Genomic DNA, 11,716 nt, shown 5'->3' with positions numbered 1-11,716 from the left:
CCTGATACAGCGTTGCCTTCAGATGTCTTCTAAAAGTCAGAGAGTTGTTTATTTCCTTGACATCTGATGGGAGGGCGTTCCACAGGGCGAGCGCCACTACTAGCACCGAGGGCCTTCTGGCGTTTCCCTCGCTGTGAGGAGCCAAGTTACAGAGAACCAGGCAGAGGGCCTTCTCGGTAGTGGTACCCAACCTGTGGAACACCCTCCCACCAGATGTCAAAGAGAAGAACAACTACCAAACTTTTAGAAGACATCTGAAGGCAGCCCTGCCAGATGGATGGGGTATAAATTATTATTATTAATAATAATAATAATAATAATAATAATAATTTAAGCTCAATAAAAAGCTTAAATAAATTAAACAGTTTGCATTTCATTGCACGTATGTTTAATGCTTTCTTAGTCTTCTTAAGTATATTGTGTACTTCAGCAAAGCAGCTGCTAACACTCTGAGTGCTGAAATATTCATTGCCGAGGATTGAAATGAATTGTGAACTGACTGCAAATAGAACTAGAATTAGTTCCTGCTTCTACATGCTGTACTTGAACTGGAACTAGTTCATCTTTAGAATGGACTGTCCAAGCTCAAGAGACAACCAGGGGTCAGGCCAAGGCATTTGCTGCCTGAGACAGGACAATATGGCAGCTTTCTCCCTGCCCCCCTGTCGCATCTACTGCCTATTGCAGTTGCCCCATCCTGTCTAATGGTAGGGCCAGCCCTGGAAAAGATCTCCAACTGAAAGCTCTTGCCAGCCAGAGTATACGCAACACTGGGCCACATGGATCCATGATCTGACTTAAGTAGGTTCGTGTGTGGATCTACGAGCAACTTTCCAATTTAAATTAAGAAAAGCCATTTTTCTGCAAGATGAGAAAGTCTCGCACGTGAGATTCATGTTACGTTCATCGTTCTCACCAGTGAACCAAACAGCTTGCAGGAATGTCAATAAATTGAAAGCCACCTTTGAAGAACGTCAGAAAGAACAGGAATGGAGCAGCAGCAGAAATGCCACATGTTTGATGTTTTTGAGTCAACAGTCAGCTAATTAATATGCAAATGAAACACAGTGAAGTAAGCAGGGAGGAAAGATGCTGGTGGAAATCTGATTACCATAATTACTCAGGCCATCAAACAGACTTCCTGCCCGTCTTTATTTTTAGTCACAAACCAGGATGCCCCCGTGATAATCAGCTTCGAAGTGAAACAGGGCTAATTTCAAGCAAAAGGCAGGTTTTTACATATCAGAGAGAGCCTGGGGGTATTCAGAAGAACTTTCCATTCTACATCCTGCTATGGAATCATGACCACCATTTGCTCTGCTAGTATCTCAAGGTGAGCCATCTTTGCAGCTGCTGGAATCATCTCTGTCCTTTTCTGTCATCAGGTGCGCAATTTGAAGAAGAGGAAGAGAGCAGGTGAAGTGTACCTGTTGCTCCAGCTTTGCAGGTAAGCAAAAAACCCATCACTGAAACTGGCAGCCAGGCAAGTGGTGTGTTGGCAGGGAGGAACAGCAGCTACTACCCTTAAACACAGGCATAGGCAAATTCGGCCCTCCAGATGTTTTGGGACTACAATTCCCATCATCCCTAGCTAACAAAACCAGTGGTCAGGGATGATGGGAATTGTAGTCCTAAAACACCTAGAGGGCTGCCTTAAGAGGAGGAAGGACCAGCTTTCCCCTCCCAAAGCTTTGTGACTGTTTAAGCTTGACCACCAGTGAGGGAAGGGACGCGGGTGGCGCTGTGGGTTAAACCACAGAGCCTAGGACTGGCCGATCAGAAGGTGGGCGGTTCGAATCCCCGTGATGGGGTGAGCTCCCATTGCCCGGTCCCTGCTCCTGCCAACCTAGCAGATTGAAAGTACATCAAAAGTGCAAGTAGATAAATAGGTACCGCTCCTGCGGGAAGGTAAACGGTGTTTTCGTGCGCTGCTCTGGTTCACCAGAAGCGGCTTAGTCATGCTGGCCACATGACCTGGAAGCTGTATGCCAGCTCCCTCGGCCAATAAAGCGAGATGAGTGCCGCAACCCCAGAGTCGGCCACGACTGGACCTAATGGTCAGGGGTCCCTTTACCTTTACCTTACCAGTGAGGGGAAATTCCCCCAGTCTCCTGGCTTTGAAGAAGAGCAGGTAAAACATTCCTAGTGCCCAAGTTTAGACAGCCTACAGAGGCAAGGGATGGACAGTCTATCTTTTGAGTTGGGTTGGGGAAGAGATGCAATGCATTTCATACTTAAAGGTAAACCTCCATAATCTGACCCCAACCAATGTGTAAATCGGAAGCCATCCATCCTTTGATATTCGCACTTCTATGGCTTTTACGGTGCAGTTCTGCAGCCAAGCAATGTGTACAAAAAGGTGCATACTAGAGTCAGGTGGAAATGCATATAGTACTGGAAATGGCATATAAATGCCTTGTATTCATATATTGAGTGTAAGCTAATGAGTGATCATACATACTGTAGGTGCAGGCATGTGCCGAGAAATGTGGATGTTATGTATGTATGTAATCTTAGTATTATTTTTTATAACAACTTTCATGTTTTGAAGCAACATCAGAGGTCTATCCTAGTGGTGAAGTAGATACCTATAGAAGTCTCAAACAGGATATCACAGACCCTGTGCATGCCATAGACATGCTATGCAATTCGTGAAGTAAAGATAAAGGGACCCCTGACCATTAAGTCCAGTCGTGGATGACTCTGGGGTTGTGGTGCTTGTCTCACTCAGGGAGCCGGCGTTTGTCCGCAGACAGTTTTTCCAGGTCATGTGGCCAGCATGACTAAGCTGCTTCTGGCGAACCAGAGCAGCACATGGAAACGCCATTTACCTTCCCGCTGGAGCGGTACCTATTTATCTACTTGCACTTTGACGTGCTTTCGAACTGCTAGGTTGGCAGGAGCAGGGACCGAGCAACGGGAGCTCACTCCATCGCAGGGATTCGAACCGCTGACCTTCTGATTGGCAAGCCCAAGGCTCTGTGGTTTAGACCACAGCGCCACCTGCATCCCTTCAATTCGTGAAGTAACTCTGAGCAAATTGAAAATTCCAGCCTAAATTGTTCACCTTCTGGTTCTCAAATTGCTCTCATGAACTAAGTAGCATCAGCAGGAAGACAGCTTTACACCAGTCGACACCACATCCTGTATTGTTAGGCATATCAATTCAAAATGTTGTTGGGGTCTCGATGCATAAGTTTCTCATGGAGCCCATTGGCACTATAAAGGGTAAAGGGACCCCTGACCATTAGGTCCAGTCATGGCTGACTCTGGGGTTGCGGCGCTCATCTTGCTTTATTGGCCGAGGGAGCCGGCGTACAGCTTCCAGGTCATGTGGCCAGCATGACTAAGCCGCTTCTGGCGAACCGGAGCAGCACAGGGAAACACCGTTTACCTTCCCGCCAGAGCGGTACCTATTTATCTACTTGCACTTTGTGCTTTCGAACTGCTAGGTTGGCAGGAGCAGGGACCCAGCAACAGGAGCTCACCCCGTCGCGGGGATTTGAATCACCGACCTTCTGATCGGCAAGTCCTAGGCTCTGTGGTTTAACCCACAGCGCCACCCGCATCAGGGAGGTGGGCATCGTTTGCCTCCAATTAAATTATTAGTTAAAACAACACCATGACGTTATTTTATTTTCTCACTTGTTATATTTTGAATTTGCTGAGGGATTGCTGGACCTCTGGCAGACTTCCATGGCTGTGATAGGTTTTCATCCCTTCCTCTCCTGTAGCCCCACCCTTCAAAATCTTCTTTGGGGAGTGGGGGAGATTCTCTGGAGATTTGGGGAGAGTGGGTGGGGAAAGAAAAAGAGGAAGTCCTCTCACGTGAGCAGAAGTCCATTCATGTGACATTGGCTGCTGCTTGATACTATTATATATATAAATGGAAAATAGCAAAAAGAATGGGAGGAAATGAACTCATATTGATGCTGCAGGGGACATTCTCCTCCCTTGCCGTACATTTTAATATTGAATACAAGTTTCATATTGACTAATTTTTCTGGGTGATGAATATTTGCTTTGCTCACTGCTCTTTGAGGTTAACTGCACACGTATTTCCACAGTTTCCTGTCTTGAAACAACCAAAACATTGCTTACCTTTTCAGGTATATCCTCCCTCCCTCTCTCTTTCTCTCTCTCACACAGTGCGTGGGTTCCGTTCACACCGAAATCCTCTATCGTGAACAAAGGATCATTCTAAATATCAATCTGGTTTGTTCCCAGCTTGTCTTCGACTAAGAAAGCATCAAACGTCTACATGAAGCCAACATCTGGCTGTGTGATGATTTCGATTTTTATCGCCCTTGTCTTTCCCAGCTTAGCTGCTGGCTTCAGCAAAGGTGAGTTATTAATAATATAGGACGAGGCTGAGAAATCACTCCTATATAAAATTATCCAGAAGAGACATGAAAAATACATTAGAAAGTAAGGTTGTTGTTTTTGTTACTTCAGTAGTTGTTACTACTGCATTGGGAAATTTTTAACGTCTAATGTTTTACCGTTTTTTATGTGCTGTAAGCCGCCCAGAGTGCCCGGGGGAAACCAGATGGGGCAGGGAATTATTATAAATGATGATGATGATAATAATAATGATGATGATAATAATTTTATGAATACCACCATGGCCACCATGTATATATGTACTTAGGGGCTTCCTACAGACAGAGCCATAGTTAGGAGAGGGTTGGGGAGCCTAGCCAGGTGTTTTGCCCCAGGTGAAGCCTCCAGAGGTGTACCATTGAGGCTGCCCAGCAAATGCTCATGGGTGGGTGTGCCAAACTGGGTCTTTGATTAGTTTTGTCCCTGCCTACAACCATCTGGTTGGTCACCATGAGAGTAAGATGCTAGAAGGACCATTGGCCTGATATAGCAAGGCTCTTTTTATGTTTTTATTGTACTTTCGCTATTGTATTAGTCCTTAAAGGTAAAGGTAAAGGTACCCCTGCCCGTACGGGCCAGTCTTGACAGACTCTGGGGTTGTGCGCCCATCTCACTCAAGAGACCGGGGGCCAGCGCTGTCCGCAGACACTTCCGGGTCACGTGGCCAGCGTGACAAGCTGCATCTGGCGAGCCAGCGCAGCACACGGAACGCCGTTTACCTTCCCGCTGGTAAGCGGTCCCTATTTATCTACTTGCACCCGGGGGTGCTTTCGAACTGCTAGGTTGGCAGGCGCTGGGACCGAGCAGCGGGAGCGCACCCCGCCGCGGGGATTCGAACCGCTGACCTTTCGATCGGCAAGCCCTAGGCGCTGAGGCTTTTACCCACAGCGCCACCCGCGTCCTGTATTAGTCCTTACCTTGAGGCATTTACAATCTAGAAAATAGATACAGGACAGAATTCTTATTCTTATTCTTATGCATTACCTTCCTTAAGGTTACTTGGAGATTGACGCCTGTTCATCTGCAGTCCATTACAGGGATTTGATAATGTTATGATTTCTGTTTCGTTTTAAAAACATAGCCTTAGTTAAGTAAAGTAAATAAGTAAGAGTAAGACTAAGTAAATAAGTGAGAGACCAGCGGGGACTGCATTTCTCTCTTGCTATAATTCTCGAGACGTTCCTGGGCAACTGCTAAAGAAGTAGATGTCTAAAATAAAATTAAAATAAACTTTTGTGCAAAGTTCATTTATTTATTTTCCCAATAATAGCTCACCCTTAAATCCAAAGTTTCCTAGGGTAGTATGCAGCTAAACTCATTCTTTTTTCTTTTTCCTAAAAAATCCAAATATTGAAAAACCTCCAAATACTAAAACGTAACATATAGAATAGCATGATTGTTCTTACTAATTTTAATATTGTGGGAACTGCAAATATTAAAAAACCCTCTAACATTCCTGATTTTTTTTAAAAAACCTCCAAATATTAAAATCTCACATACAGAATTACATAATTGTCTTAACTGATTTTAATATTGTGGGACCTTATGGTGAAGGGCAGGTAAGAAATGTTGTTGTTGTTGTTACTGTTGCCCAATACTAACACTACTACTATCAATACCATAAAAACTACTAAGTATAATACAACAGCAAGCCATAAGCAGAAGAGACCAGCTCTCCTACCCAAGATAAGTTAATAATGAAGCTAAATAGCAAGGGAGGAGAACTGTATTTCCAAAGGGAGGAAATTCTACACCTGTGGTGCCAAAACAGAGAAGGCCATGCTCTCAGATGCTACATTAGAAACTATAGTCACTGATGGAATAATGACTAGGTCTTCTCCTGCAGAACTCAAGGCACGTGTCAGCTGAATTCTGCTCACATGTTGAATATATGCCTGGTTTTATTTTAATAACTTCAAGTAAAATTTTCCAAGATATGGCTTGAGGGAACCCTACGGATGCCAAGAAAATCTGGGCCTAGTCAGTGCCTGGATTTGTGACTGCCTGGGAATGTCATGTATGCCATCTTGAATTCCCTCAAAATATAAATGTCGTAAACTAAATATCTGATATTAAATACCGTATTTTTCGCTCTATAAGACGCACCAGACCATAAGGCGTACCTAGTTTTTGGAGGAGGAAAACAAGAAAAAAAATATTCTGAATCTCAGAAGCCAGAACAGCAAGAGGGATCGCTGTGCAGTGAAAGCAGCAATCCCTCTTGCTGTTCTGGCCTCTGGGATAGCTGCACAGCCTGCATTCGCTCCATAAGACGCACACACATTTCCCTTTCTTTTTAGGAGGGAAAAAGTGAGTCTTATAAAGCAAACAATACGGTAAGTATCTGAGATACCTGCCATTCCCTTTTCTATGGATACAGCATATTTCCCTTGAGGATGTTTATTTATCACGGCACTCTGTTTGATATTTCATTACAGTCATAGAAGTAACTCAACCGTCGTTCCTGGTGGTTAAAAGGGAAGAGGCTGCCCACTTTGCGTGTGAATACAGGAATGGTGGCAATGCAGAGGGACTCGTGATAACTTTACTTAAACATCTTGGCAACGAGTCTCTCAGGATGTGTGCTTCATGGCTTACTGCTGGGTATGAGCCGTTCATTGTGAAGGATGGCATCAAGTGCCAAGTCCACCGTGGTTACAATGGTGTCAACGTTACTCTGTGGGGTCTGCAGCCGACTGATGCTGGTCTGTATATCTGCAAGATGGAACGGATTTTCCCACCACCCTACAACCAAGTCATGGGAAGGGGAACCCAGCTCTATGTGGTTGGTGAGTTAAGAAAGCTCACGATTTGATTTCAGGGTGCCTTCAAGTGTTTTTCAGAATGAATGTGTGTCCTTGAGGTCTATCAGTTCAATCCTGTAACTCTCAAATCAGCCTTCTCACACTATGTACATGTTTGTGCAGAAGTCTGTCAACCTGAGATTTGCTTCCTAGTAAGTGAGTTGGCGCTGCGGGTTAAACCACAGAGCCTAGGACTTGCTGATCAGAAGGTTGGCGGTTCGAATCCCTGCAACGGGGTGAGCTCCCGTTACTCGGTCCCTGCTCCTGCCCACCTAGCAGTTCGAAAGCACGTCAAAGTGCAAGTAGATAAATAGGTACCACTCCGGCGGGAAGGTAAACAGCATTTCTGTGCGCTGCTCTGGTTCGCCAGAAGCGGCTTAGTCATGCTGGCCGGAAGCTGTACGCCGGCTCCCTCGGCCAATAAAGCGAGATGAGCGCCGCAACCCCAGAGTCGGTCATGACTGGACCTAATGGTCAGGGGTCCCTTTACCTTAAGTGAGTTATGAATTCTTCATAGCATATTGACCTCCATATCTGTTGCCAGTAGGGATGGGGAGAAATCAGATTCAGTTTGCATTTAACCTACCTAATCCATATTTTCCAAAACAACACGAGAACTGAAGCACAGCCATCCTTTGAAACTCACACTTCTCTGAATTTTGCAGTGAGCTTTTCGGCCTGTGCCTTGGTTTCTGAATGTTTTGGAAGTCGAACGGACTTCCGGAGGGGATTCCGTTTGACTTCCAATGTACGACTGTACTTGGAAAACAGTGTGTGTGTGTTAAGATTTGCTCTATCTTCCTGAAGATGATAATTTGAAAAATTAAATGTATTTCAGACACAGATCCATGCCCAGACCCGCAACTCTATCTTTGGATCACAACAGCAGTAGCTTCTGGATTGTTTGTATACAGCATTTTAATCACAACCTGCGTTATGAGAAAGGCTGTAAGTACATGAGCTATAACATAGTACATGGGTTTTTAGGAGTAAATCCAAGGGGATTTGAAATATCATGACCATCATATTTTTGGCAGTTTGGTTCCCTTGCATTCTGGTCCACAGACAGGCCTGAAAAGTCAACCTGGACAATGTAGCCATGCATTCACATCAATTGGTGTGTGCATGTGCCAGAGTCTTGAGTTGCTATCCCAAGAAGGACTTGAATGCAGTGTCTGGTCTGTATTGCTATGTTGCTGAGCAGAATCTAGAACAGGCATGGCTAAACTTGGCCCTCCAGCTGTTTTGGGACTACAACTCCCATCACTCCTAGCTAACAGGATCAGTGGTCAGGGATGATGGGAATTGTAGTCCCAAAACAGCTGGATGGCCAAGTTTGGCCATGCCTCATCTAGAATTATTAGACCAAGGATGGGGTGTCCTCACCAACATATTTTAATTTGGTCCACCAACATGCTTTGTTTTTGGTTGTAAGCAAGAGTACATGTGCAAGAACTCTTGACACAAGAGGCATAACTGATCCATATTAAGTCATCCAAGCCCAGAATTATTATTTTTTTGCAAGAATTACAGCACCCAGCATGCAATCCACCAGAAACAGGGCAGGGGCCTTATGTGTGGACCAGAAACTGTGTCCTACTCAGCACTGTTAAATTACTACTCTTGCCGTGAAAGGTGAAGGAACACCGAGAGACCGAAAAGTCTGTAGTACTTCCGTAGAAGATGAAACGAAATTCCTTGCAGGGTTATTTAGTTCTTGAAGATCAACTGCTGTTCTGGGCTTGAGGTCAAAAAGGATGTTCATCAATGTGAAATGAACGGCAGCAGTTTCTTTCTGATTCAGAACTAGCAACCACTGCCCTTGCCTTCCTCACCACAATACCAGAACACTGTAATAATCTCAAAACAATGAGTAGAGTCAGCATACGCTGAACAGGGTGGTTTAACTCTTCACAGAGGTGTGTTGCCTATCAGAATTAGAGTATATTCTTGTTCCTTAGAGTCTTCCAAGCACTCCCCATCCTGTGTTTTTGCCTTCTAAAGTCCTACCTGAGTCGAATCTGCCTGGCACATCTTTGGTGGATATTGTGGATGTTGTTTTTTGGTTGGACTTTAATCTGGAGATTATGTTTGTCTGGAATTATTTTTTTATTATAGAGTTCTTAGCCACTTTCAATCCTTCTCCAGCTCCAGCCTATTTGAAAACCCCACCTGTTCCCTTTGGAGAATATTCTGCAACCCCCCCACTCTGCCCAAATTTCACCCCTGGAGTTTAGAGAATGCGGAGAGGCCATTTCCCCTCAGCCATACTGCAGAAATACAGAGAAGAATGCTGTTGGTAGTGTAAAATTGTGAAACACATAAAGGAATATGTTGGTTCCAGGCACCTCACCATCAGCATTGTGTATAGTAGACTGGGAACACTTTATCTAAATTTCTCAGGCAGAGGTTACAAAAACAGCAAACAGGCCATCAGTTCAAATACCTTCAGACTTGATCTTTGTTGTCTTCCTGGATTCGAGATTATGGAAGAATGAAAAAGCTTACAGATTGTGAAATATTCTGTCAAAAGCAATTATCAGGGACCTCATTTGTTAAGATCAACAGAAATTAGAGAGGTGAAGAATATACACCTAGAGGTAGGTTATATCAATCTCAAGTATTCGGAAGCATATATGGTCGGATGAAACACAGTTTTCTTGCAGTGCCAGATTATTTTTCTTATTTTACAGATACGGAAAAGCAGCTATTTTACTCCTGGGGTCTATGAGAAAATTGTACCAATGTAACCGGGAAAAAGAAAGGAAAACTGCCGCGGAAAAGGACGAAACGGTGTTGATTTCTACCAAGTAACGACAGTGAAAATAAATGTCTAATAAACAGGAATGCAATTTGTTACTTCCAGATTGGATCACAACAAAGAGAGATGCAACACATCAACAAAAGAATACTAAATTGACACTGCAAAGACTGGTTCTTGAGTTCCTTAGGATGTAACCAATTCACTCCACAGTGTGAACTCCCAAGTACCCCTCTTCTTTGCAAAATCTCCCCACAAATTCTTCAATAACAAAAATAGCATTATGCTTAGGGTCGGGCTATATACAGTCTGCAGAATCAGCTGCTACAGCTTTTCCTAGACTGTACCACTTCAGGCTGAAAGTAGGGGTGTTGTTTACATGTTCGAATGCTTCCCCTCAAACAAACTGAACAATATAACACAACACGATGGCCAATAACAATGGCACTAAACACTATTTATAGACTAATACAAATGATCAGAAATTACAACCAAAGTCTCTAAATCTTCTTCACCAGTTGCAGTAGAATAATTCACAAGTTTGATATATACATAACCAGTCACCAAGCATCGCCGGAACAGAGTTTCCGGATATCCAATCTGTTTCGTTCAATGCTTCATCAGCCAATCTTGCTCAATTCTTCATTAGCCAGACTTGTAAGAATTAATACGAGAAGCTGTGTTATATTGTTCAGCTTGTCTGTATTGCAACACAGGGGTTTGTTTACAGATCCCCTCAAACAAAAGCATGTAGCCTTACCTTTTTCATGTACCATCCGGTTGTGGCTGTGTTTTGTTGTTGTTGTTTCGTTTTTACTTTCTCTAACTTGCACTGTTTAACAAAACCAAACCCTGACTCCTTCTAGAAGCAATCCCGGCCAATGAGGCAGAGAGACAAAGCCTATCCTCACCCAGCCAATTATATATAGCTATACGATGATGTCCGAAAGTCACATCAGAATAAGTACAGGGAAAACTGCCCGTACGCCAAAGAGACTTCCTGTTTATACCATGTAGCCTATCAGACGAGAACATGGGACGACATCATGAATCCGCGTTGGAGGAAAGGCAATGCACCCATCCTCCTTGCTCCAAAACTGGCAAGTCTTCTGCTTCGCTATAGAGTCTTCCCCAAATGGGAGGGCGTTTAGGAGAAGCAAGTGTTTTAATTACTTGCTTTATGTCAACCCTAGTTCCGCACTCCAGTACTGGAGTCAGGAAGTACCGTATTTTTCGCTCTATAAGACACACCAGACCACAAGACGCACCTAGTTTTTTGAGGAGGAAAACAAGAAAAAAAAAAATCTGAATCCCAGAAGCCAGAACAGCAAGAGGGATCGCTGCGCAGTGAAAGCAGCAATCCCTCTTGCTGTTCTGGCTTCTGGGATAGCTGCACAGCCTGCATTCACTCCATAAGACACACACACATTTCCCCTTACTTTTTAGGAGAGAAAAAGTGAGTCTTATAGGGCAAAAAATAAGGTATATACAGTGGTACCTTGGTTCTCAAACTTAATCTGTTCCTGAAGTCCATTCCAAAACCAAAGCGTTCCAAAAGCAAGGCGCCCCTTCCCATAGAAAGTAATGCAAAACGGATTAATCCGTTCCAGACGTTTAAAAACCATCCCCTATAACAGCAATTTAACATGAATTTTACTCTCTAACGAGACTGTTGATCCATAAAATGAAAGCAATAAACAATGTAGTGCAGTCACACAATCAATCAATCAATCAATCAATCAGTAGCTGAACAGGGTTCCACACAGTC

The 11,716-nt window shown here is 43.9% G+C and overlaps 1 protein-coding gene across 1 annotated transcript; it reads left to right on the top strand.

Moving 5' to 3' along the window:
* Positions 1 to 4,238: 4,238 nt before the first annotated feature.
* CTLA4 (cytotoxic T-lymphocyte associated protein 4) lies at positions 4,239 to 11,141 on the top strand. Its single transcript, XM_053366250.1, has 4 exons — positions 4,239 to 4,343; positions 6,822 to 7,172; positions 8,026 to 8,135; positions 9,881 to 11,141. The coding sequence occupies exons 1-4, from the start codon at positions 4,262 to 4,264 to the stop codon at positions 9,935 to 9,937; spliced, it is 600 nt and encodes a 199-aa protein (XP_053222225.1). The 5' UTR covers positions 4,239 to 4,261; the 3' UTR covers positions 9,938 to 11,141.
* The last annotated feature ends 575 nt before the right edge of the window (positions 11,142 to 11,716 follow it).

This window comes from Podarcis raffonei, chromosome 1 (assembly GCF_027172205.1).
Source record: "Podarcis raffonei isolate rPodRaf1 chromosome 1, rPodRaf1.pri, whole genome shotgun sequence".
Taxonomy (NCBI): Eukaryota; Metazoa; Chordata; class Lepidosauria; order Squamata; family Lacertidae; genus Podarcis; species Podarcis raffonei.
The sequence above is the reverse complement of the archived record's forward strand: the minus strand, read 5'-3'. Positions and strand labels throughout refer to the sequence as shown.